The sequence below is a fragment of the Phoenix dactylifera genome, chromosome 10 (genome assembly GCF_051530095.1).
Source record: "Phoenix dactylifera cultivar Ajwa chromosome 10, Ajwa_hap1_PhDact_Kaust_v1.1, whole genome shotgun sequence".
NCBI lineage: Eukaryota > Viridiplantae > Streptophyta > Magnoliopsida > Arecales > Arecaceae > Phoenix > Phoenix dactylifera.
In genome coordinates, this window is record NC_143199.1 from 30,342,289 (window position 1) to 30,367,929 (window position 25,641).

The following is a 25,641-nucleotide window of genomic DNA, read 5'->3' on the forward strand; positions in this document are numbered from 1 at the left end:
AATCTCATCTAAAAAAACTAGCTAAAAAGTATTATTTGAATTTTTTGATACTGTATAAGTACCCAAAATTTTCTCGACAAATAACGGACATGAGACTAAATATATATCCGCACAGGTCCTCACACCACCCCACCACTTATCAATTTGGTAAGCATGAACATGGGTTGGTGAGACATAAGTCCTTTGAGATCTAGAACACCCCTACGGTGTGTATTTACCAGGGAGGTGCATGGTTAAATGCAATGCTTGGGCACGCATGACTGATATGAGAGGCATATGGCTACTCATATCACTAATTATGATGCATGATCAATGGTTGGCATTCTCCGGACAATCACAGATTTTTGATGTTTATGAAATCTACCCTACTGCCTATCGATTTGTAAACCTCAACTTTGGTAAGCAGGTTGTGTTTGATTCCTAAGATTCTAGGAAGCATGTCAAGCATGGTTGTGTTTGATTCCTAAGATTCTAGGAAGCATGTCAAGCATGATTGATTCAACCTGTACAGTTAGACATAAATCATCGCGAAATGTCGTGTTGATTGACATTTAAGGTAGCATGAACAAGCTAATATGAGTAGAGATTGAACATAATTTGCCAGGGCAATTTAGGTTGTATTAATGGATTAATTATAGTTTGTTGAGTGTTCGCTCATTATAGCTATTCGGCTATTATGCTATACATCAATGGATTGAATTATCTTGTACTCATCTCAAATTTTCGATTAATACCAAGGATGACAAATAGCTGGCCGACTTTAAATCGCTGCAATCTTATTATAGGAATGTAAGAGCAAAAGATATCACCATCTGATCATAGTTGCTCATCTCATTTGGATTACTCTCTCCCACAGAAACACATGAATTCAATATTTTCTGACATCAACAGTATTTCAACTAATTAGCTGATTATATTATTTGAATGACATATGAATGACTGGATGAAAACAGAAAAATCTAACTAGAAGGAATAAACAAGAACAAGGAGAAAAGGCACTCGACGCTTGATTTGTCGTCTCTTTAATTTCCTATGCGGCTTTTGGTGTCTGTCAAAGGTTTAATTCAGCAGCATCGTCTGGCGGTTGCGAAGACTTTACAATTTAAGATTGAAGTCATTGGGATTTCCAAGCACGGGGGACGAATTTCTAAAGCTAGAAGTTCGTAGTCAACCATTTTCCAAGACCACCATGCGCAAAGCATAAGGATACGACACTGGCCGATATTGCGGACCCTCCAATTTGGCTTGGAACTCAAACGTGGATCTAAATCCACATTCGAAGTAGCATCGGACACGGCTCCACCTAAAGCTGAGGGTATATTAATTCAAATGTCATATACTTTGTTGTATCTTTTTCCTTGCATAGGACTAAATCATATTTGGAAGAGTATCACTAAATCTTTAAAAGGTTTAAAAGGAGTGATAAGTAGATGGCCACACCAAAGTGTACCAGTGTGCCAGAGTGAAGGCCATTGTGAGGTCATGGATGTGCCTAGAACTAGAGCTCAGAGACCCGTTTTACAGTAACTCAAACTCAGACTTCCAAAGGTCGTTAAGGACTTAATATCCACCTATAAAGTCATTAAAATCCATTAGCGCAGAGCTTTAAAGATGTATTCTTTGACCCTGAAATATCCATAACAAGATGCCCTTAAATGATGCGCCTATAGGCATCCGAAAAAACATAGTTCAAGGTTAAAGATAAAATATAGCTCACATTTTATAGACAGATCGAATTAACTGCACAAAATTATTACAATTTCTTTGAAAAAATGCATAAGCATCTATCCTACTGAAATTTGTGAGACAAATTTGCTCAAAATTTACCCCATCTTCATGAAACATTTAGCAACTCGCCTGCATTCAAACACCAAGCAAACCCAGCATGAGCTGGAAAACTTGGGATCTAGAGACATGTAAAGCTTCAACACGCAATAGACATCTCAGTTTCTCGCCTGTTTCTGCCCTCTTATCCATTCTCTAACCTAGCATCAGTTTAATGAATGTGCTGTTACTAAGAGAGGGTTTTGGGATCTAAAGATTAGCCTATATTTTTTCTAAGCTACACACTACGATCACTTGGAAGTCCAACTGCCGAAGTAAATCTTACATTTGAAAAGAAAAAAACCCCATACACACATCAACAGGTTCTATAGGTTCACACAAAAAGCTAGAGGAGGCAATATACTACGTAAGCGAAGGGGTTCAAGTTAGATTGGATAAAGTTTCATTCATCTTGCTGCTGCATGCACAGTTTGAAGGTCCGGGTGGATCAGTCAATGAAAGAACTCTGCCATGAAACTTAGCCTACCATCTTCACGAACTAACCATGCTGAACTGGAACCTTGATAATTGTTGTGGAATGGTTGAGATAACAGGTCCATATCTCTGCAACCATTTAAAATGACAAATTTTAAGCATAGTACAAGTTAAAGATTTGCTAATGACTGACATTACAAAACATCACAAATGCAAACCACCAATGCAAAATTGTACCTTCCAATGTGTTCTAGGATGATTAAAAGGACTTCAATTAGTGTTCACAATAGTAAATAAGGCTACAAGGCAGAATATAATAAAAAGTTATTAGTTGCATAATAATTCTGGGTACATAGCAAGGGCTTTCGTGCTTTGGTAACAGAGGCCAAAGTTTTCATTTCAACTACCCAAGGTCTCTTATGATTCAGCTTCAATTTAGTAATCCCCAATTAAGTGATATTTGGAAGGCATCTAACAAATTAAACAAATAGATTTTTTTTTTTTTTTTTTTTTGGGGGGGGGGGGGGGGGGGTGCTGTATAAAATTATATAGATATTTCAAGTAATAGTCCTACCACAGACGGGTCAACAAAGGAAAGAAATGGCCGTGAAAGATATCATATACTAGATGTTGAGGCAATCAGAAAACAGCACAAGCATCCAGAAGTACTGTTAATGCTGGAATGTTCATACCGTAACATTGTCATACAGTTCAAACAATGGAACAGCAAGCAGCTTCAAGTTTCTGGGAACAGCAAAGTATTCTCTTTCTGGCAGGTGAACAAGAAAAAGCTTCTTACACTCCTGGAAATAAAAATATATTATCAATTAAAAAAACCAAAAAAAAAGTATAACCACATAAAAAATTATCAGTAGAACTTTGAAGCCATGTTGCAATTCACCTTGGGCTTGGTGATATGAGGAGGACAATACGGGTACATTATTGTTTCAAAGTTTGGCCTCCACCACACAGCGACACACTCTCCAATCTGCAAGTCACAAATAATGACCATTGAGATCACCATCATCGAAGGTTCTTCGAATGAGTTTGTATATAACGCCTAAATATATTGGCCATCGAAAATATATTGGCCCCAGCAATCAAAAGAAAAAAAAAAATCAGAGTTACAGTGTTTTATGGAGTAATAGTTTGCTAGAGATTGCAAACTTTAATTGATGCATAAAAAGTATATTTTGAACTTTGAAACGCGTTGGGAGAAACTAACATTGTAGAGATTCCAAAAGAAATGACTTATGCAAAGCTTACAGGGTCATAATATCAAGTTGTTTAAGGAAAAAATCAAATTCATATACAAGACGAGTGTTTGAATGGTATGAGGTCAAATACGGTGTTAGGAAGCACAAAAAAATGTCACATATTGATTGTACTTCTCCTAATGAAAACAATGTCTAGAAACAAGTGAAAGTTAGAGTCAAGGTCCTGTAGAAGAACTGATCCGAGTAATTGCATATGATGGAAAAATTTACTATGACATAATATGTTTTTGGTTGTTGTACTATTTTAGGAAAATAAAGGGCTTTGAGAACTAGCACCTGAAATGAATTAAAGGGTGCATTCTCTCCTTCATATTAAGACACTCTAATCAGGAGCACACTCATTTCAAAATCCTGCCATAGAACACGAGGCTTTATCAAGTATAACGGTGATTTATTACAATTTATATTTAAAAATATAGCTTCCTAATTAAGAATTATTAATTAGACACAACAAAATTGTGTTTTAAGTTTAACCAGCCTTTCTTACATAACATTGTGCAACCCTCCGCAAGAATCCTGGTTCTACCCTAGGTATGGATTGGTACCCACCAATACTCAGACCACTAAGGCCCCATTTGGGGGAGCTTTTGGAGGGCCAAAAAGCACCTTCTGGCCCTCCAAAAGCACTTTTAGATGAAATAGAGGTGTTTGGTAAAAATTTCGAAAAGTTCTTTTAACTTTTTCAAAAAGCTGAAACAGCTTTTTGGAAAATGGAGCTTCCCGAAAAAGCACTTTTAGGCCCAGTCGAAAAGCTATTTTTTAACCAAAATACCCATGATAAAATATAACAATTACACAAAATGTCCTTTTAATAATTGTTTAACCAATTTTATCATATAGCTAGAAAATTTGTTATATTATGAAAAATTAATTTATGCTAATAATTATAATATTTTATATCTTTATTATTGAATTATACTATAAATATAATATTATATTACATTAGATCATAATATATTGATATGTTATGTTAAATAATTTAATATTATATTAAATTATTATGCTATAGTATACAATATTATATTACTATATTATAATAATATTATATTACATTACAGTAATATTATACTATATCGTATATTTACGTATTAATACATATTATATTTTATTATGTTCTATTGTATAATACTATGCAATATTTTTTATGGTCATTTTGTCATACCAAAAGTACTTTGTTAGTTTGTTTACCAGACACATGTTAAAGTGTCACAGTACTTTAGAAATGTAGTTACCAAACAGCAAACAGCTTTTTATAAAAGCTCTACTTCTAAAAGCTTTACCGCCAACAGCTCTCCCAAATGGGGCCTAAGTAGGGTCATGTCCTCATTGTGGTTTACAGACAATACAATTGCTGAGATCAAAATCATAACTGTTTGTCCCTGAAAAAATGAGCAAGCGAAGGATTGGACAGCTAAAATTTCACCAGCACCTACTAGTTTACGGAATAGACTAATATCAGGGCAAGCCCATGGAGAGAAGATGGTAAAAAAGATCACATTATGAGTCCATGACGCGCATTTGTAAATTTATGGGATCAATATATTTGACCACATAACTGTCTAAATCAGGTCAAACCTCTTTTTAGCTTTCAATGTACACCAAATTCCAATAAAGTGGCATCCAATGATGGAAAATGATTCACATTCAGATAAATACCTGCCAATTTTGCTGAAAGGAAGGCGAGTTGGCACCAAGTTTGCTAGACAGCTTCCGTTTCAAACCCTCAATTTCTATGAAGCCACAAGAGACCAGAACCAGAAATGTTCAAACCAAGCATAAAAACAATATTTAAGTAGCTCTGCAATAGTTCGAGTTAGAACTATAGCATAATAAGACAACATCCCACCATTCTCTCCAGGCTTCAAACGTCCACCAGGAAGTTTACAAAATGTATTTCCAATTTGTAGCAGCAATATATGGGGATGGTTGTGCTCCTGCACCTACAGGTTAAAAGTCAAGTGTAGGATAAAGTTGCTAGAATTTCTTACACTGCATTTGTAAGAATGGCCAAGGAAAAGCATCCACACCACACAGATTCCCACAATTACATGTAGAAATCCATTTCAAGCAAATAGCAATATAAACCAGATCACATCTCTAACTTGCATGCACTTCAAGTAAGTCATGCCACTCTAAGGATTGCGGACTTTATGACATAGAAACTATTGAAAGCTGATACAACATTTTTTTTTTAATTTAGCCTCTTTAAACTTTTCTTGCTGTTATACTAAAAGGCATGAAATTCAAAAATAAAATATCTAGAAGGCAGCTATACGTGGTGGAGTCCTCTTAGGCAAGGTTTGTGCTAAACAATTCATTTCTTGAAGTAAGCTGTTGGAAAATAATATCATTATGACAAGAAATATCAAAGACATACTGAAAGTAGTAGGAAGAAAACACGGAAATTGCAAGTAGAGGCAGGAAAACAATAAAAAGCCAACAAGGACAGGCCCCATTTTGAATGCTCATTTAGACAAGCCATCTGCCAAACAGTTAGCTCTGGAAAATACATGAGCGGTACTATCAATACAAAATGGTGGGGATTATGAATATCATTTGCAAATGCCAATGGAACTCAATATAAAAATCACAAACAAATATGAGCATTCTCAAGGTGACAAGTTTTGCCTTCTTGAATGTTCGTATAATGAAGATCTTGATTTCCATTCCAACTAACTTATCTAAACTAAGTGAGCCAAGGGTTTAACAGCCAACAAACCAAAGCTAACTTCTCAGACAAGATAACAAGACTATATTAGAACAGCTTGGCAAAAAACAGGTTGAATTTGAGACCTGAGAAGGGGTATTGTTCTAAATGTAAAACAAACAAAAAGGAGGGAAGAAAAAAAAAGATAAGCCTCCAACAGGGCCAAGGCCAAAACCCTCCACCAGCATGGAGAAAGAAGATCTTTTCATCCATCAGAAACACTCTTGCACATTATTGGCAATGTCAAATCATTTTTCCTCTCTTTGTATATATGTTTCTTACCTACCATTATCCAACATAAGTCAATCAAAATGCATATTTGAGCGTAAAAATCAGCTTAAAGGAGAAACTCTAAACCTAAAGTTACCTTTTTATTCCAATATTTTAGACTTTCCATTATAAATTTTTAGATATTACAAGAAATCATAATATACAAAAAAATCAGTTGTTTCGAATCATTCATAACACCTATTATGTTTCATTTTAGATCTAAAGTATTTTCAACAAGGCTTTGTTCATCAGACTGGTGTCCTATCCTTTACATTAGCATTATCGGAAAATCCTATAGGAGGTGATAAGAATGATGAAACCACGGCAAAGTAACTATAAAACAGTGGGGAGATATAAGATGTCAGAAAGAGCATGGTTACGTGCTACAAGCCGTCTGAAATGAGATGTCAGAACATACCAAGTTTCTGGTTATTTGTTATTTGTTAGATGTTATTTGTTGAAGGACCAGGTTCATTTTAGGAACATGAGTTGTGAATAAACATAATATATAAGTCTAGTTTATATCAATGACAATCTAATACATGTAAAAGATTGAATTCAGATGCAAGGTTTATATGAATCAAACATGTATCTATTGTATAACTTGTCTATTTTAGCAATAGAAGCAGGAAAGCTATACATGCTGCACACCCCTGAATCTAAGCTGACCTTAAAATCATTAAGTTCAACTCAAAGATCAGCATATATCAACATCATCCCAAAAAAATATAAAAGTTGACAATTTGGATCCCTGATATTTGACTCCATATCCATATTTATGTTAGGATATGCGCATCACAGTTTCACCAGACTTAAAACATTAACAGTGTATTTGCTGTTGCTTCTGCTCTTTTAAAAGTCATTAAGGGTGTACTTGATGTTGCCCCCGCTTTTTCTAAAAGTCACTCAGAAAACTCACATCTATTAAAGTTCCTAACATAAAAATTACTTTTTGATATATTTGGCATTTGGTAATCACATATTGTGGAACTCTTTTTGTGGATGAGCTTGCCAAGTTCGAAAGACAATGAACAATAGCACAAAGCTAGTATTTCCAGCTTATCCCAAAAGTGTTTTTTTCCTCCTCTGACTTTTGCTTCTTGCAGAAGCAATTTTCAAATGATATTACCAAACACACAATTTTTCCAGAAGGTAATTATTTTACTTTAGAAGTTACAAAAGGACTTCTTTAAAGCAACACCAAATGCACCCTAAGTCTTAACATTTTGGCTAATTAGCACAGACACTGATAAAGAATCAGAAAAAAAAAAAGTTACATAATAAAACTAATTAATAAAAACTGGTGGGAAATAATATCAATAAAGTAATAAGTCATATGTGCCGGGTATTACCAGTAAAATTGCCTCAGCACTCATCCGCATGCCTTCTTTCATATAGCTGACATCCACCAAAAGAAAAAAAAAGGAACCAATAAAAGCATTGCACATAATGAACCCCAAATTCATGCACCAATGCAAAACAATGAAACATAAAAAATAGAAAATGCCAGCCATATATGAGCTTTTACCTATATAACTTCTATGACCTTTAAATGAACAAAGGGGGGAAGTAAAAGTTTTCAGGTGCATCAGCAATCACCATGAAGTTATGAGAACTTTACGGGTATAAATTTGGTTTTAAGAAAGCAAAGTTCAGTCCACAAATATAGTTGTTTGGCTCTAATTTGGAAAGTCGATAAATTTACATGTGTACTATAATTGCCTTCGTACAACTTTGTGAGTTTGCGTAATCTTTCTTCCTGGTCTCCTAACTCTATTTAACTTTGTTCCCTTTATCCATTACTACAATTGAACATCCACATCTAAAATTCTTTGATGTCTACAAATTTTCAAAACAAAGACAAATAAGCATTATAATTACCAAAAGAAACGTTAAAGAGTTTTTTGCTGTCAAAGATTTAAAGGACAAGAAATTGGAGATCTTGGTTGGTGACTGATATCAAATGAGCTGAAATTTCAGTTTATTTTGCCAATGTTGAAGTGGGAAAATTTTGAAAGCGACTGAGACATACAACAATCTCAGCCAAAATATCAGATCCAAATATTGAAATCTCAGCTGATGTGATTAAATCGAGTTTAGATATTGTAAGCATTCATTTTGACATTTGTTAACTAAACAATCATCTAAAATTGTAAATAAATAGATTGGAAAGTCTCGTATAAGATATTGATATTGTACCCACTGAATTTTTCTAAGCTCAATATATCTTTGGCTCCGATTTAGCATGATGACCAAGTACATCAGACGCTAGGGAGCACAGTGGAAACAAAATATAGACATAATGGATAGTTATATATATGATTAGATAATTGGAGAAAGAGGGAGAATAATGGATATGTACAAAGAAGAAGGCCATAATATTCCTTATTAAAAGGAAGATTTACTGAACCACAGCACTTGAATGCAACAAGGGCGAGCTTGACTTATTATGAGAAGTTGCAGTTATTTCCATATGTGGGTATCTTACCTCTATATATAGACTCCTGCCAATACCAATTAATCACCACCAAAATGATTTGCACACTTCAAACAACATCATATAACATTTTCACAGGGCTCTTACTCCTAGTCAAAAGACCTTTACTATCCCAATGCTTGTTATTAGAGCTTTGAACTAGTCTCCAACCTTTTTTCTATTGTACTTATTTGCGCTGCAGTATGTACAAATAGTATCCTTTATGACATGTAATATGGGCAAGTCTGCCATATGCTTGTTTTTATCACAATGCAAATTCCAATTATGTGGACACTGAGGTCAGTATCACCTATCTATGCAAATTTCATCTACAGACCTAAATGGTGGCTCAACATCTGGCAACAGGCTTATCCATTCACTGAAGTGATATCTGACAGCTATATATGCTTAATGCCCCAAAATATGGTGAGGAGGCAGCCCTAAACCAGTGAAGAAAAAGAACAAATAAGGGCACCGTGTGATTTTTCTTCCTGAGAAAGCTCCATATCTCCAAACACCCCTCCCAGAAACATTCCTGAGAAAGCTCCCATTGTACCTTCCTTTGAATCAGCCGTGTGCATCATATGCTAAGATCTAGCAAATTGGTATCTACACCGCCAAGATAAAAATAAATAACATAAATATTTCAATTGAACATCTGTAGGATACTAAAAAGGTGTATGGTGTATCCATGTAGAAGCTATCTAAGTTAAGATAGAGAATGAGAAGCATACTGCCCATATCATGGGCCTTCTAAGAGATTGGCACATTGGCCATCCATAATTGATTAATAATCCTCAGATAAACCTCAAACTTTTCTTTTAAAATTTCGTGAACATATATAAGGGCACACACATGTGCACATGTAACGGATTTAGCAAATCGGCAATTTGATGTGAATACCTTTACAGGCCATCTATAGCAATTTCATAACACCATCAGAAACATTTTTTACCAAATAAATTCATGATATTCATTATTTCATTCTCTTCTTGTTATTTCACCAAATCATTGCTCAACAAGAGCACTGTAAACAAGTGAAAAAAAAAACACGGCAAGCTGATCTTATCATTATTTAAGGACAAATTCTTCCATGAGTCTTCTCCACACTATCTACAAAGTGAATGTCTCTGGTGCCTAACTTCTCCCAAACTTTCTATATGTCATCCACAATAAGCATCACTTCAATCGGTTGACACAAGTAAACAGAACCACAAAGCTATTATCCAGCCTCAGAGAAACTTAAAGATCAAATGGCAAAAAGGAAATATAAATTCAAAAGAAGCATTTGATCTGGTTATTTTTCAACCTCAAATCTTCATAGTCACAAGCATTCAATAATGCAACAACATATTCTTTCCGCAAAGTGGTAAAGAATTCGATTATGATACCCGTTCAGGTCCTCTTTCTGTACCTTCCCCCTATTTCTTCACCTTGGCAACTGTCACAACATGGGAATTCTCTAGTTCAATCAGTTTGGTGCTCTTTTCCACCTGGACATGATACACTCCTCAGATATCAAAACATCAACATGATTCCTTATTTCCTCCACAAAAATCCTAACTTCGGGAAGGAAATCAAACCATTGGAAACCAAAGAAACCATTTTGGACTAGCTAAAACACTTCCATTTCTCCTTTTCCCTAATTTTTTAACAAAATTCAAGGATAATAATTAAAAAGAAAGAAAAGGATAATAATTAAAAAGAAAGAAAGTGACGCTTCAGGGTTTTACCCATGTCTCCTTTCCTCTTCTTCTTGAACTAAAACCAATTGCTACCAATCAAAAGAACCAAAAAGAAAAAGAAAAAAAAAACGGTGATGGTTTCAGGGTTTTACTCTCATAATCCAAAGTTTCATTCCCGACGATCAAACCCTAATGGAATAGGACAAAAACCGAAACCAAGCATCTGTAGCTAGGGTTTTCGTGAATCCTCAAGAAAAGTGAGTGAGAGAGAGAGACTAGAAGAGAATGGCAAGAAGACGAACTCTCAGGTTTTTGGCGGTTTTCTCAATCTGGGGTTTCTGGGAACTTACTTGACCTTCATGCGAGCAAGGCGATCGGCGACGGAGGTGTCCTTCTCCATCTTGGGTTCCTTCGTCCCGAACGTGTAGTTCGAGAGAGGGTACATATTCACCACCGGTGACGTTACCATCTCTTCCCCTCCTTGGCTCTCACGCTCGGACGGCGGCGAAGGAACTAGAAGAGAAAGAGGATGAACTTTTCTCTCTCCCTGCGCCGTCGTCGGCCAAAAAATTAGCCGGAGCCTCCCCCACCGTCGTACGGTCCAACGGTCGAAGCCGTACTGTTACTGAGGGCGTAACCGGGTTCATATGTCGGGCCGGGCTTAAAACTATAAATCGTACGTAAACGGCCCATTGAGAGGCCTGAAGGTATGACGGGCTTTTCTTGTCGATATCAATGAGAATCCCAATTGGTTCCCCACCCAAATCGCGCAAGCATATTTTTGCATGTTTGATGAATATCGGATCCAGTGCACTGGGTATTTAAATACAGCCTTTTTTTTTGGTAACATATATACAGCCTTTAAAAGGGAAAATAAGAAAGGTAAGATGTCTCTACTTATACGACCTGAGAATAAAAAAATAATTGCTTGTTCAATTGGTTCTTAATTTCTTTCTTTTTCTTTTTATAATTTCATTTTACTTGTCTGCAAACGCTTTGGGAATTCTTTTTCTTGAATTAAAACAAAATCATGCAGTTTTTTCTTCGAACTATAGAAAACAAAACCAGGCCCCTTTAAATGTTGTGGAGAACAGTAGGGCTTGAGAATTGATGCGTATCGAAATATAAAAGCTGGTAATCACTGATATGCTCGTATGGATAACGTTATTATTGTTGTAATTAAAGCCGAGCAGCTAAAGACATTATATGTCCCTCCATCTCCATCACAAGCAAGGAAAAGGAAAACACTTTTTTATAAATCAACCCAACAGCCCCTATAGCACGAAGAAATGGAAAATTCGGCTGAATATATCTTCGGGCATTAAGATCGCTCGATAATTCTCGCCCAAGATAAATGGACTCTTAGAAAGGTCGACTTCAAACAATCCTATGCTTGGATGTGGAATCCACCCCAGAGGCGAGTTGTCCTACCTAACGATCGCGTTGCCCACACCAGAGGAATCGGCTTCAAGAGCCCCACAAAAAATATATAAAAAAAAATGGAGACTATTACCCGTTCCCCATTTTTTCCATCCTGAAAATGGGACAAGGGGGAAGCTTTACGCTAACCTGCTAACAATTAAGCCCATCAAGCGAACATATCATTAGGACTTCCATGGAAAAAGGCTTGCCAAATCAGCCCTGCGCTTCTTCCAATCGACCATTACGGCAGAGCAGACCAACCAAATACCACTAGTGTTCGATTTTTGGCTGAATCTTAAATTCCCTCTCCATGGAGTCAAAGATTTGGCGGCCCTCTTCGACCAATCCTCCATGACTACAAGCAAACAACACAGTCATAGCCGTGGTCAACAAGTCCACTTTTCATTGCCGCAAAGGGCTTCATTGCATCGTCTACCCTTCCATGGATTGCAAGTGCTTTAATCATCACATTCCAACAGAATACGTGCTTCATGACCAACTAGGTGGACAATTCTGGCAGTGCAGTCCCGGCTATAGATCCTGACTGAAGCCTGTCCCTTATGATGTTGAAATGCATCCATTTCCCGATCTCCGAAGCTCCAAGATGAGCACGGGTTGATGGAGAAGAAACAAATGTAAGGTCAACTGGAAACCCTCCATCTGCATGCCATCCGAAAAAAAAAGATCCAATGATGCCTGCTGAAATCTTCGACGACGGGTGTGGCTCGAAAACATGCAATTCCAAGAGACCACATTCCTGACTGGCATTTCGTCAAACAATCTCCGTGCTGCGCCAAAATCGCCCAAATCATGATGTCTTTCAACGGCATCCTTCGAAACAAGCCTTGTGCGCTCTCTACATCCATAGCTCTCCCATATCCCGAAAGCATCGCGTTCCATGATACCACATCCCTCGCCGGCGTTTCGTCAAAGAGCCTCCTTTCACACTCGATGTCACCGGAACTTACACACTCCGATATCATTCGGTTCAATAGTCCAATTGTCTTGCCCAGCTAACGTCAAAAGTCTTCTGCCCATCGACCAACGACCCAATAAAAAAGGCGAGAGCTTTCCATCTCTACATAAAAATTCAGCTGCGAACTACCAATCGGAGGGACAACATCGAAGGCACGACATCGAAGGCCACATTGGTAACTTCGAGTGCATGCATCTAAGACATACGTAGGCTTTAGGCCTCGCTGAGGCATTTCGTCGAACAACTGTAGGCACTTCTAATGGGGACCACGGTTAGCCTCGGATCATGGCGTTCCAGAGAAGGACGCGGCGAGCGGCGAGCGGCGCCGGCGGAGTAGGCCGAGCTCGGTGGTGCGGCGGAGAAAGAGGGAGGAGAGAATGGGGAGTTGGGAGAGAGAAGAGGTGATGAGAAGGCCATGGATTTGCTTCAGCTGTGAGAAGTGGCGGTGTTCGATTGGCCCGGAAGCGCAGCACATGGAGAATCGGGATCCTCGCCGTTGTCATGTTTTCGACTCGGTCAGAGACCAGCTCTCCTCCCGCCTTGAATCCATGGCCCAAAGGCGCCTGGCCCATGTTGAAGTTTTTGGGCTACTGTTGGGCGCTTTTTTTTTTTTAGTATACTGGCACCTCACACTAGTATCGCATGAGCATCGCCTACAGAGTCGAAAGCTAAACACTCCACAAAGGTGGAGAAATAGGTACACCTGGGGTCCAGAGAAACTATGCAAAGTGATGAGCAGTTAAGGAGGCGACCCAGTCAGCAACTCTATTTGCCTCCCTAAACACATGCACAGTTTGAAAGATATCGCACTTCTGCAGTAAGCGTCGGACGTCCCCTAAGATCGGATGGTCGGTGGCCTCTGACCCCTCCTATAGAATCTTCTCAACCATCTCTACTGACTCCTCCTCCAGAATAATGCATCGAGCATCCAGAACACAGTCTAGTGTGGGATTTTCGGCTGAAGCTGCCTGGTGTCCAAAATAAATAACCTCTCTATCTCTTATGGCCTTATTGGATAGTGGAGGATCTTATCGGAAGTATTTGACACCTAGAGAGAGCAACAAATCCATGGTTTTTTTTTTCAAGGGATAAGCCATTTCTTTTCAGAGATGTTTTTAACTTATCCAGAAAATTAGAAATTAGTTGCTCCTTCCAACTTCTTGATCCATATCTCCCACCTAGATCTTAATATATTTTCAAAATGAAAACTTTTATATAAAACTTGATTAAAGTTACTTGCAAATGAGGGCTTACAAAAAAAATCTCTGCGACGCTTTCCACAAATTATAGGGCACTAGATGATGTTAACTTCACATTAAGAGCAGGGAATTATGAGTACAATGTAATGACCAAGTAGGGATTTTTAAGTAATTTTCCTCAATTATATGATGCTTGTGAATCAAGGACTTACAAACGATTTAAGGTTCATTCAGAAGCTTCTAAGTAATTTTTCATCCAACCCAACCTTAATCCTTTTGAGATTTGAGCGAAGGACACGGCGATTTATTTCGATGTCAATGGCTTAGCAATCAGAGTAGGTTTGAGATTCGATAAATTTGACCCTGAGCTATTATTATGCACAAAATAAATACTTAAGACATGCATATGTAAGGTTGGTATGGGATATTTATTGCTGCCTGGTTGTGATAGCACAAACAGAGTTGGTTCAATGGTCAAACATTGGCCAGGTCGTATCAGGCTGGTTATTTAAAATGCTAGGAGGAGTTAGGGCAGAGCCTGACCTACCCAAACCCGGCCTGTTAAAAACCTTTCCTAGCTATGCAGATTAGAGATTTTTCGAAGGTTTGTGGTTGAAATTATGGCCAGAGTTGAAGGTGAATTGCAAGACTGATGGTATGATTTTAGTGGAGCTGCTTGCACCACTAGCTGAAAGGTTTTCAGCAAACTTTTTGGATTCTATGATTTACCATAAAAGTTGTTTGAGGCTCCAGTTATGACCTTTCTGATAATGAACTATGCCTTTAAGTCATATTTCATAGCAGCAGTTTAGAAAAAATAAGCAATCATCATTTAGAGGCTTTAGAAAACAACTATTCAAGGAGGTTTTTTTTTTTTTTTTGATGAAAACTACTCAAGGAGTTGCCTCTAGATCTAGGTTCATTACTTGACTACATCATGACCAACATCTAAGGAGCATTCAAATGACAGTGCATTTGTATCGTCAGCAATCAACATTGCCTCAGTTTATTGCAGCATGTGATGCCTTAACCACCATAGCGTTTACTAGTTCTAGAGGGGAAAAAAAGGAGTAATCAAGTCTTGATTTCCATAACTCACATATTGCCACCTTGATGACCTTTCAGGCATTGACTTGCATTTAAATCAGCCATAGCTAAATTAAACAGGCACAGTGCATGCTGAACTAATATGACTTCTAAAGTACATGATTTTTTATTCACTTCAAGTCAAAACCTTCTCTTATGTCCATTTCTGGACATAATGATCGATTGTTCCAATAATATTAACAAAGACCTTTGTGGTTTCTTAATTCATAAGGCACTTTAAGACCAAAAGTTCTTGATGTGTAGAGAGAAGGAAAAATGACCAAAGATTTATGATCAGAATATCTTTAGACATAAAGTAATACAATAAGCCATTAATTTATCAATTATTAATACAATGGAATTAGTTGACAAAGGAAGATGCATATTTTGTTTAGGATTAGGTATTTCCATGTTTGTCCGCATGCACTTGGCATTTCTTCGGAGAAATACAGTGGCAAGCACTTGGTATTTGATTAGAAACAAGTTCTATATAAAGATATACAAGCATCCTAAACATTAATGGTTTTATTCATTATTGATTGACTTTACTCCTATATTCTCCTGCCAAGCAGTCTAGTTCAATTAAAATACTTGGATAAGGTTGCTCTTCATTATATCCAAACGATATATCTTTGTGGTTGTCCACCTAAGGACTATTTTTCTGAACCTGGTAGAATTATATTCTATTAAGACCGAATTGATGATTACGGAGTAGAAACAAGAAAATAAGAAATATGATATATAATTGAACAAATAAATGTCCAACAATATTCGAGAACAAGTTGGCCTGCTTATTATAAGCAGCAATGTGATCGCACAAGCTCTGCTAAAATCTCTCTCTCCCTCTCTCTCTCTCTCTCAATAAGCTCATGACTCAGGTTTTTATTCAAAATGGAAGAAGGATATGTTGTTTATAATGCAGATCATTCATTGCTCATTAAGTAATAATCTCTCTCCATCAAGTGCAAGAAAATCCTAATCAGTTACCAGAAATGAAGTACAGCTCCACATTTTCAGTCATTCCTGAGCCCTCGACTTACGTGTGACAAGGAGAAAGATTTTGGTGCATACTCTTACAATGAGATGTGGCATTAATTCTACCAGGCAATAAATATGACAAATAAACAGTTGCTACACTTGAAACAAATTATATGGAAACGGTTTAATTGTATTAATCTCATTCTCTCTATGGAATGTTCTCAGCTGGCGTGTTTTCTTTGTCCTATAATTTCTCCAGTTTAAAAGAAAAATGTACTAATGAAAAAATAATTACACAAAAAAATAAAAGGTCTTATTTATGAATATCAACTAAATTCACTGTTTATATGGATATACTTTATTGAAAATAGAGAAATTGTCTGTTGTTCTCTAAATCAAATTCAGCTGTTTTATAAAAAGATCTCAACTTGCACCAAGTGTATTGATACATAATTCAAGTTGGTGTATTATGAAGTAGACTAATGTTCTGCTTAAAACAAGCACAAGCACTGTCCCTGTCATAGGATTAAAAAATCAGCTTCATCATATGTCCGAAAATAGTTGTATCTCATTTCATACATGCATTCAATCCCTCTTTCACTGGCTGAGTTATTAGTCTCCAAACTTTGGTAACTTCTCACCATCAATATTATCTTGTTAAGAAATTTCACCCTCCTTGTACAGCAAAGCATCCTGAATTCATAACCCAGTCTCCAGTAATCGTGACATAAGCTCAGTTTTTCAGTTTTTTGTAAGTTGAACCTAGAATTTCCAAGGATCTTTCTCAAAGTGAGGACTTTTTTTCCATTTTATCATTTTGAGTGTGAATGTCCATCTGCTACTCCTCTAAATGTAATATAGATTGAAGTAGACTTTGCGATTATAGCACGAGGCAAAAGAAAAATAATAAGTACATGGAGATTAGTTGGAACCCAGTGTTTAATACAGAGAACAGCAAATAACGGATGAGGTTGACATAAAACATACTTTAATATATGTTTGGCAGTCTTATTAATTTATAGCCACCTTGTAGAGAAGCATGGTAGTGCTTATTCCTTTGGTCCCCCTTTTCTTTATTTCTTTTTTAAAAAAGAGTGTTAGTACTAACGGTGGGAAGGATGACAGGAATGCTAGAAAAGCTGCAGGAAACCAATGGCTTCTACTCCATCTCTATACTTGAATTTTAAAGACTAAATGTGCCAGGTACCCCACAATGATTGAAGAATTGTCAAAACGTTCTTAAGGGCCAAATCTCTGATCTTATTAGATGAACAGCTCATGCTTTAAATCCTTTGAGGAATCTTTTGCTCAAGCTTCACCAGAAGGCGCAGCCTCGCCATGATTAGAACATAGGATTCCGGAGGAAAAACATTAATTTATTGATAAAGCTAATTTAAATTTAAGAGACACAGAGCATACCTTTTGAGGGAAGTGAGTTGCAGAAACCAATGCCGACATTGTCCGACGCCTACAGATATTTATTTATCTTTTTAGTTCCAGGTGCATATTATATTGGTTTCTCTACGAGGAAATCAAAACAAACTAGTACTAATCACCCTTTAAAAACACCAAGCTTCTTTGTCACCCAAGCATCTCACAGGCCATAACTGAGTTTTCAGTTGTTGCTTGATCCCTGACAACTCCAGCTGGTATCCTGCAAACATTGCCGGACAAAAATGGGTTGCAGGACCTGTGAGAAGCCAAAGGTGAATTATAGGAAAGGGCTGTGGTCACCTGAAGAAGATCAGAAACTGAGGGACTACATCCTTAAGCATGGGCACAGCTGCTGGAGTGCAGTTCCTGTCAAAGCTGGTGAGTACCTGCATTACAGAAGAATTCTTAAATTGCTTTAACCAATAATCCAAATTTATCTACGTTGTTCCTGCCAAAACTAAGACGTTGTTTAATCTAATTTTGCTCAAGAGTGTACATCACAACCAACTTATTGTTTTCATGGTTCGACCTTTAGAACTCATTATCGAAGGCCACTGCAAACTCTGGAGCTGTATATCCTCTTTGACTACTCCTCAAATCATGCAGTACATCCTCATTGCCTTGTGCTTTTGTGGTTTTGGAAGCGCCGTTGTACATCATCATCTTCCTCTCTTTTCTTGTACATTCATACTTTTGATTTAATAAAGTAGGGGAAGTGACTCACCTCCTCCTTATTCCCTCGAAAAAAAAACAAAAGAAGAAATAGAGCTAAGGGATATAATGGAATATTAATGGAAGAAGAGATCAGTTGTTTGTTGGTATGCATTAGAGACTTAATTGGTCATCAAATATCATTGTTTTTCAGCAAACCTTAGCCATAACATATATAGGGATAGGTTCAAGTTATACCTGGTGTTACACTTTTTTTGAATTGGATGATGGAGATCTAACATCGATGATCCAAGCTCTTGAATATAATCTATTATCTCTAAAGTGCCTATATACTAAAGACCACATGATCTGGAGACTCCTAACCTATGCATCAAGTAATCGAAAATTAGACTATTTAAATAACATGAAATTTAAGGATCATGAGATTTCTTATTCATCTGGATTAGCTCCCTGAATATCTCTAATTTAGCCTAAGATACTTAGTCTGCCGGGCATTCTAGCGTGCCAACCAGAATTATGTTCTACTGTTGTTCAGATTCTTCTTTAAAGTTTCAGGAGTTCGAATTAATTGACAGAGCAGAGACATAAGCCACATTTAATCTTGCATGTAAATCATCATCGTCCTGTATAAAAATAGTTTTTGCTTCTTTTTACCAATTATTATGTTTATACATTTATCTCTATCACCACTAATCTTCTTCGACAGGCTTGCAACGGAATGGAAAGAGCTGCAGATTGAGGTGGATCAACTACTTAAGGCCTGGATTGAAGCGGGGAATTTTCTCTCAAGAGGAGGAGGAAATAGTCATCAACCTTCAGGCCAGATTGGGCAACAAGTAAGCATTTGCATGATATCTTAGGTGATATTTGGGTAACACCTGCAAGCCAAGTAATGAAAATTTCACTGCTTAACAAATTAGAATTAATTTCTTGCCAGATGTCCAAATATATGCTATTTCAAAGAATGCACATAAAGTGTTTGTAGTACAGAGGTCCAATTGAGATCATTAGCTTTTTAAGCTGGGTCACCTGACATGAATCCGTAACCTGTTATCTGATGATTGAAACACTATGCTGATGTTTGGGGACTCAAAATGATAAGATACATCAGAAGAGAATGGACAAAAAATAATTAGATAAAAATTTTACAACCCAATATATGAAACAAGTAAATCTAAAATTGTCCACTATTGGCATTGAATGTCTGAAAGGTAGGGTTTTATATGAATAATTAATGCATAAGTTTTCCATGACTATCTGTTCCCAAAGTTGACTTTACAAAACCTTCCTATCAAATTAATAGAAAAGATAACTAAAGAAGTTGATAAACAAACTTAGATTGGCATATTTACCTATATTTAATATGTAATTAAGGTAAAGAATCACATCTGGAGTTCTAATTAACTTTTATAGCAAATGCGAGACTTGGGCAGCTCTGTAATAGAGTGTGATATGCAGGTCTCATGTGCCATGTGATGATTAGCTGAAGACTGTCCATTCCTGTCGCAAACTAGAAGAACATTCTTTTTTGCATCATTCCATTCTCTTAAGATCATTGTTTTCTGAAAAGAAAAGAAGAATGAGATTCTTTTTTTCCACAAAAAAGCCATGCCCATGCTAAGTCCTTAAAACCTGTTGGTGTGATGATGAATGTTACAAGTTGACTTATGTATTGATTTCATGAACTTTAGTTATATAATTATGTAGTTTCATGTAAAAAAGGAAAAGTAAAAAAAAATAAAGAAAAGAATATGCATGGTGATTCTTTGGACTGTCTGCAAACTAACCTTAGGTATTTATCAATTCAGGTGGTCACAGATAGCAATGCATCTGCCTGGAAGAACAGATAACGAAGTGAAGAATTATTGGAATTCCTATTTAAAGAAGAAAGTAATAAATGCTCAAGGATCCGACCCTCATGGCTCTGCGACAAAATCACTGAAGCCAACCAATAAAAACCTATTAACTCAAAAAGAGACCAATAACCAAATTCCAAGTTCTCAATCCCCGGAACCCCCTGAATCATCTACGGCGGACTCAGGCCTATCCATGAAGCATGGCATGGAATTTGGCTCCTTCGAAGGGGCAATCCACCATCACTTCCCTGAGGTTTTAATTGCAGATTGGCTGTCTGTCGACCAAGTCATTGAGCAGGGTTCAGGGATCTTCGGTGGTGCAACAAGCACTCCATGGAACTCCAGCAACTCCAATGTTGATGAGGTCCTTAGGCCAGGGTCTTCGGAAGTTGTTGGACATTCTAACAGTGATTTTCTCGGTGGATATGGAGGTACTGGCATTGATGGTGAGCTTCAAGCACAATTCGAACCTGTTAGTCCAATTCCAGGAGATGCTTTCTTTGATCTTTTCACCATGGGAAAGATTCCAGGTAGTCTTGACATGAACCATGAAGTAATATTTTGATTCATCAGTGCAAAGTATATGCACCTATTAGTTTCAGGACCCTTCTTGTTGCATTTTTGTGGGAATAAATTTTCTACTCTTCTGCTTCACAAGGTATCCTTGGAGTGACTATAGGAAGAAATTTCTTACTAAGATACCGGAATAAAAGCATCATGGCCTTTTGTGGTGTAGTTGGGTCCATGGTTGGCAAGTCATACCTCATCTATTCCATGTATCTGTTGTGTACTTGTCATCATCATCTTCTTCTTCTTCTCCTTCTTTCTTGACGTCAATTCCTAGACCTCTTCCATTATATTGGTACTGAACATAGCCTTGGAATTATATGATTGCTACATCCTTTTCTTAGATCCATGAGACATTTGCTTAAGAAAAGTACATTTGCCTAGTCCACTTTATATAAAACGAAAGCGTATATAAGTGAAAATCCTTAGGGTCTCAAGTACATGGGTTCTTACGCTGGTAGAATCTCGGCTCTGCATTGACTCTAAGATGATCAGTGATCTCTTTTGTGCAAATGTCCCCTATCTTACGACAATCCATCCTGCTTTTCTAATAACAATTGCAAAAAAAAAGAAGAAGAAAAAGAAATTAAATTCATGAAAATTCAACATAATCAGCACATGCATATCTGAACTCATGCTGCAGGGAGAAAAGTGAAAACAAAGCACCGTAAATAAAAAAGAGGGATTAGAACATGTCATTTTGCACTAAAACAAAAGATAATTTGATCTAAGATAATTACATAAACACTGCCACTTGGTTTCAGGATTTTAAGATCACAATGCAATTAATTTTGCATTCCTGATAAATCTCAAATACCTTCAATACATAAGCATTTACAAATTTGTATTGTAGGGGCAGAAGAAAAAAAATGAAGAAAGGTACAACTGCATGCGCTCTAATTGAATCGTTAAAAAAAAAACCGAATTTTCAGCAACCGGAGGCCAATTGGAATTTAAAATGGGAATAAAATAATATAAAAACAGAAGAAATAAGTCGACCTAAAATATCGAAAAATCCAGTAAATAAGAAAGTCCCAGTGTTCTCTGCATTCATCAGGACGAGCAAATGAATAACCGAAATCGAAGAAGAAGAAAAAAGGAAAAAAAGAAGAAGCAAACATAGTCTTCCGAAAATCCGGGGAAAAATGGTAGTGGGAGCTGATTAAGAGAAGGATGCGGTTTCCAAAACTCTGAATTTTGGAGAGGAAAAAAAAAGAATTCAAATTTAACGACAGGGAGAGGACGGAGGTGGGATTATTTATAGAGAGCTTACAAGGATTTGTGGGACCTTTTGATCGACAGAGGGTGAGCGCCTGAGACCAACGGTGTTGGCGGAAACCCTAGCTTTGGCATGAAGAAGAAGAAGACTAGGAGCAAATATAAAGAAACTTAGTTCCAAAGCCCCTCGGAAGACCATTATTTATCTTCTAGTGACTTATTTTGAATCTCCAGCAAGGCACCAAGGCTGCAATATACAGAAAATTGCTAATGAATCCCTGAGAGCTCATAAATTATTTCGAATACCCCAAAGAAACGTAGTTCCAAAGCCCCTCGGTAGACCATTTCCACTTTTCCAGTGACTAATTTTCAAGTTCTTCAGCAAGGCATGAAGGCTGCAAATATGCAGAAAATTACTAGCGAGTCCATGATAGCCCACCAATTATTTCGAAGGCCCCAAACTTTGTTCCAAAGCCCCTCGGTAGACCATTATTTATCTTCCAGTGACTAATTTTCAAGTTCTTCAGCAAGGCGCGAAGGCTGCAAATATACAGAAAATTACTAGCGAGTCCATGATAGCCCATACAATTATTTCGAAGGCCCCAAACTGCCTGCCTTACGAGAGTGGCTGCGTGCTGACGAGCGAGCCACCCCCACCCCCACCTCCCTTTTTTTTTTTTAATTATTATTATTATTATTTATTTATTTAATAGTACAAATGTTGTTCCCACTACTCCAGTGTAGGACCACCCAACAGAATCGGAGACTAGAACCTGGCTCAGGTGCGAGGGAGGAGCTCTCCGGTGTGGCCAAAGTACTTCTCCAGAGTGCTGCGCAGCATAGGATGCAATTCAGTCTACGGCTTTGTTCGCCTCTCCGTACACATGCACTACCTGGAAGGTGCTGTAATTTCTCAGCTTCAGCCCGATGTCGCAAAGCAGGGGACTTTCCTCTCTCCTCCATCCCTCCTCCCATATCCAATCGATCACTGTGGCTGAATCTTCCTCTAGGATAATGTGCTCAGCCCCCAACCTCCATCTCGCATAGAAAATTCTTTTCCATGCTGCTCTGAGCTCCACCCCTATAGTAGAAAGTCCAACGATCTGCTGCCCACCAGCAACAATCAACTGAGTCGTGGCCTCTGATCACAAAACGCACACCACCCCTACCGCAAGCTCCACCAGCAACAATCAACTGAGTCGTGGCCTCTGATCACAAAACGCACACCACCCCTACCGCAAGCTCTTGGGCTACTCCCTCTTAATTGGGAGCCCGCTTTTGTTGAAGTAGCTTAAGCTATTTGGTTCGAGAACTCACTTTTAACTCCATTTTGAACTCAGAAGTGTTCAACATGGACTCTTCCTCGATCGAACTAACTTTGAACGTTCGATGACGGAAAACCAAACTGGTCACTCAACGACGTGAGTTCACGTTTCCCACTTTGTTGACCTCAAGTTTAGACGCCCATGAACCTTTTTCTTCTACGTGGTTCGACTTTCGCATGATACATTTATATAGACCTCCGCATGTTTATACACTATCTTCACCATTATCTATGCACGGAATTTCCCGGAGAAACTATGCACGGATTCCCATATATGATTTCTATGCAGATTTACATTCACGTAGAAGCTTTTATGCAAGCATCCATATGTGAGGTATAAATTGATATCTTTTGATTCAGATTTCAAGTGTTTGCATCCGTAGAATTTTTCTACGATGATGATTCATTATGCGTAAAAATTCAACGCGTGCATTCGCATGAAATTTGTTGCGGGATTTTCACCCCGGCAATAGTCCGCATACCGGCCGAGCAGAAAAAGAGGCTGCGTCCCTTCCGAGGTATTGTCTGCTCTGAGCCCCGCGGATGCGGAGCTCGCACGGGGTGCGTACCCATCTATAGGGCGAAGCTCGTACAGGGAGCTTGGGCATCCCTCACGGTTTTGTCCCACAAAGATGCCCTAGTGAGAAAAGATTTTAGGCCTCCTCATTATAAGGCACAGATCTTTTCTCTGATTAGCCGATGTGGGACTAAAGTTCGAAACCCCATGCAAGGTCACTGCCCTCCGTTAGCTCCTCTTTTTGACACTCGTGGTAGACTCGTCCGCCGCCATGCGGGTGGAGTTACATGCTCGCTTGGTGATCTCAACATTCATGTTAAGAGGTGTTGGTGGCGAGGCTAGAAAACAAACTGAATACGGACTGGATAGTTGGTATATTTTTATCTGCATCTATATTTCTTGATCAATATCAATATAAATATGAGTATTAAATAGATAATATATAAAATTATTTATATTTATTCTAAATAGATATGAAAATATTAAATATATCTATATTTATTTCAAACAAATATGAATATAAATTGGATATTATTTCTATCTAATTTTTTCCATCATAGCACAATATAAGTCAGATATTTTCGGTTATAAATCAAATTTTTAGCAAAATTTAATGATAAAAATTAATATTCATTATATAATTATAAAGGATGAGAGTAGAATTGTACGTGATAAGTAGGTAATTAAAGACCTAAAGCATAAGTTATTAAACTAGTGTTTGGAAAGTGACCCGATAAGGATCCAGATCACTAATTTGAAATATTTTAAAACATATTAAAATAAATATTTTAATAAAAATATTAATATTTGTTCGCATCAAATATCATTATAACTCTTTAATTACAACATAAATAAAAAAAATCATGAACTATCTATTCTTAGAGAGCTTGTAAAAAAATATATATATTGATATTTTAAAAATAATTTAACAATATAGCTTTGAAAATTTTATACGGAATAAAATAAAGTATTTTTATTTTTATTTTTATCAAAGAGAGAAGAATTTTTTAGAATGCAAACATTTAATAACCTAAATATATGAGAAAAGGAGTTTTATAAAAGTAATGATTAAAAATAATATACATCAAATGATTACTTAATAACTTGAATGCACGAGAAAACAACTTTATATGCCAAATAATTATTGAATGACATGATTATATATGCAAATAAGTAAAATAAATTATATGTATATATAAAGTACAAATGCGTGTTGTGGCTTGGAGGTTTTTTGATGAACGGGGAGGTTGAAGACTTTGATCGAGGTTAAGGGTTCATCATTCAAAAAAAATGACTGGTTTGAATCCTACATTGTATAATTTATTTTAGTGAATCCAAAATTCGATTGAGTAAAACTTATAAAGTTTTGGATCTAATTGGATATCGGAATCATTATCCAAATTCGACCCAATTGGAATATGGAAATGGATGTGCTGGATCCGCTGTGCACACTAAGGTCAAAGCAGGAAATGGGGAGAAGATGAGTTTAGGAGTGCAATTGAGCTGAGTTGAGTCAAGTCGAGTAGTTAGAGGCTCGAGCTCTATTCGATTCAAATTATTTGGACTCGAAATTCGATTTAAGATCAATCGAGCCTTAATATCCACACTCGAGTTTGACTCAAAAAAAAAAAAAATAATACTCAAAATTGATACGACTTGGCTCGAATATCAACCAAGCAATACTCAAGCTCAAATTTAAGCCTTAGTCAAAACTTAAA

At 37.1% G+C, this 25,641-nt stretch overlaps 2 protein-coding genes and 1 long non-coding RNA gene across 6 annotated transcripts; 1 reads left to right on the forward strand and 2 right to left on the reverse strand.

Annotated features, from left to right (window-relative positions):
* Positions 1-1,695: 1,695 nt before the first annotated feature.
* Positions 1,696-13,566, reverse strand: LOC103698409 (pre-mRNA cleavage factor Im 25 kDa subunit 2-like). Of its 3 annotated transcripts, none has more exons than XM_039115461.3 (7): positions 12,244-13,566; positions 7,866-7,911; positions 5,383-5,476; positions 5,193-5,266; positions 3,161-3,247; positions 2,952-3,062; positions 1,696-2,388 (listed from the first exon to the last, which is right to left on the reverse strand). In XM_039115461.3, the coding sequence occupies exons 1-7, from the start codon at positions 12,261-12,263 to the stop codon at positions 2,317-2,319; spliced, it is 504 nt and encodes a 167-aa protein (XP_038971389.2). In that variant the 5' UTR covers positions 12,264-13,566; the 3' UTR covers positions 1,696-2,316. The 3 variants fall into 3 exon arrangements, with proteins under 3 accessions (XP_038971389.2, XP_088562062.1, XP_008778642.1); XM_088705936.2 differs by lacking the exon at positions 12,244-13,566 and adding an exon at positions 11,025-11,794 and having other exon boundaries at positions 5,383-5,470; XM_008780420.5 differs by lacking the exon at positions 12,244-13,566 and adding an exon at positions 11,025-11,386.
* Positions 13,567-13,941: 375 nt separating this feature from the next.
* Positions 13,942-22,323, reverse strand: LOC148702355 (uncharacterized). 2 transcript variants are annotated; one of them, XR_015969493.2, is made up of 5 exons: positions 22,138-22,323; positions 18,070-21,411; positions 17,892-17,989; positions 17,755-17,803; positions 13,942-17,648 (listed from the first exon to the last, which is right to left on the reverse strand). It is a non-coding gene; the product is annotated as an uncharacterized LOC148702355 (long non-coding RNA). The 2 variants fall into 2 exon arrangements; XR_015969492.2 differs by having other exon boundaries at positions 13,942-17,667.
* LOC103699929 (uncharacterized) lies at positions 17,871-20,954 on the forward strand. The gene is made up of 3 exons (XM_008781920.6): positions 17,871-18,147; positions 19,148-19,277; positions 20,250-20,954. The coding sequence occupies exons 1-3, from the start codon at positions 18,012-18,014 to the stop codon at positions 20,860-20,862; spliced, it is 879 nt and encodes a 292-aa protein (XP_008780142.2). The 5' UTR covers positions 17,871-18,011; the 3' UTR covers positions 20,863-20,954.
* Positions 22,324-25,641: the final 3,318 nt, after the last annotated feature.

Bases quoted from the DNA above. Each gene is read 5' to 3' on its own strand.
- LOC103699929 (XM_008781920.6), top strand. From the start codon at position 18,012: ATGGGTTGCAGGACCTGTGAGAAGCCAAAGGTGAATTATAGGAAAGGG. The intron at 18,148-19,147 runs GTGAGTACCTGC...CTTCTTCGACAG, and splicing joins TGCAGTTCCTGTCAAAGCTG to GCTTGCAACGGAATGGAAAG. The intron at 19,278-20,249 runs GTAAGCATTTGC...TTATCAATTCAG, and splicing joins CAGGCCAGATTGGGCAACAA to GTGGTCACAGATAGCAATGC.
- LOC103698409 (XM_008780420.5), bottom strand. From the start codon at position 11,143: ATGGTAACGTCACCGGTGGTGAATATGTACCCTCTCTCGAACTACACG. The intron at 5,267-5,382 runs GTGGGATGTTGT...GTGGCTTCATAG, and splicing joins TTTGAAGCCTGGAGAGAATG to AAATTGAGGGTTTGAAACGG. The intron at 3,248-5,192 runs GTATTTATCTGA...TGTGACTTGCAG, and splicing joins CCTTTCAGCAAAATTGGCAG to ATTGGAGAGTGTGTCGCTGT.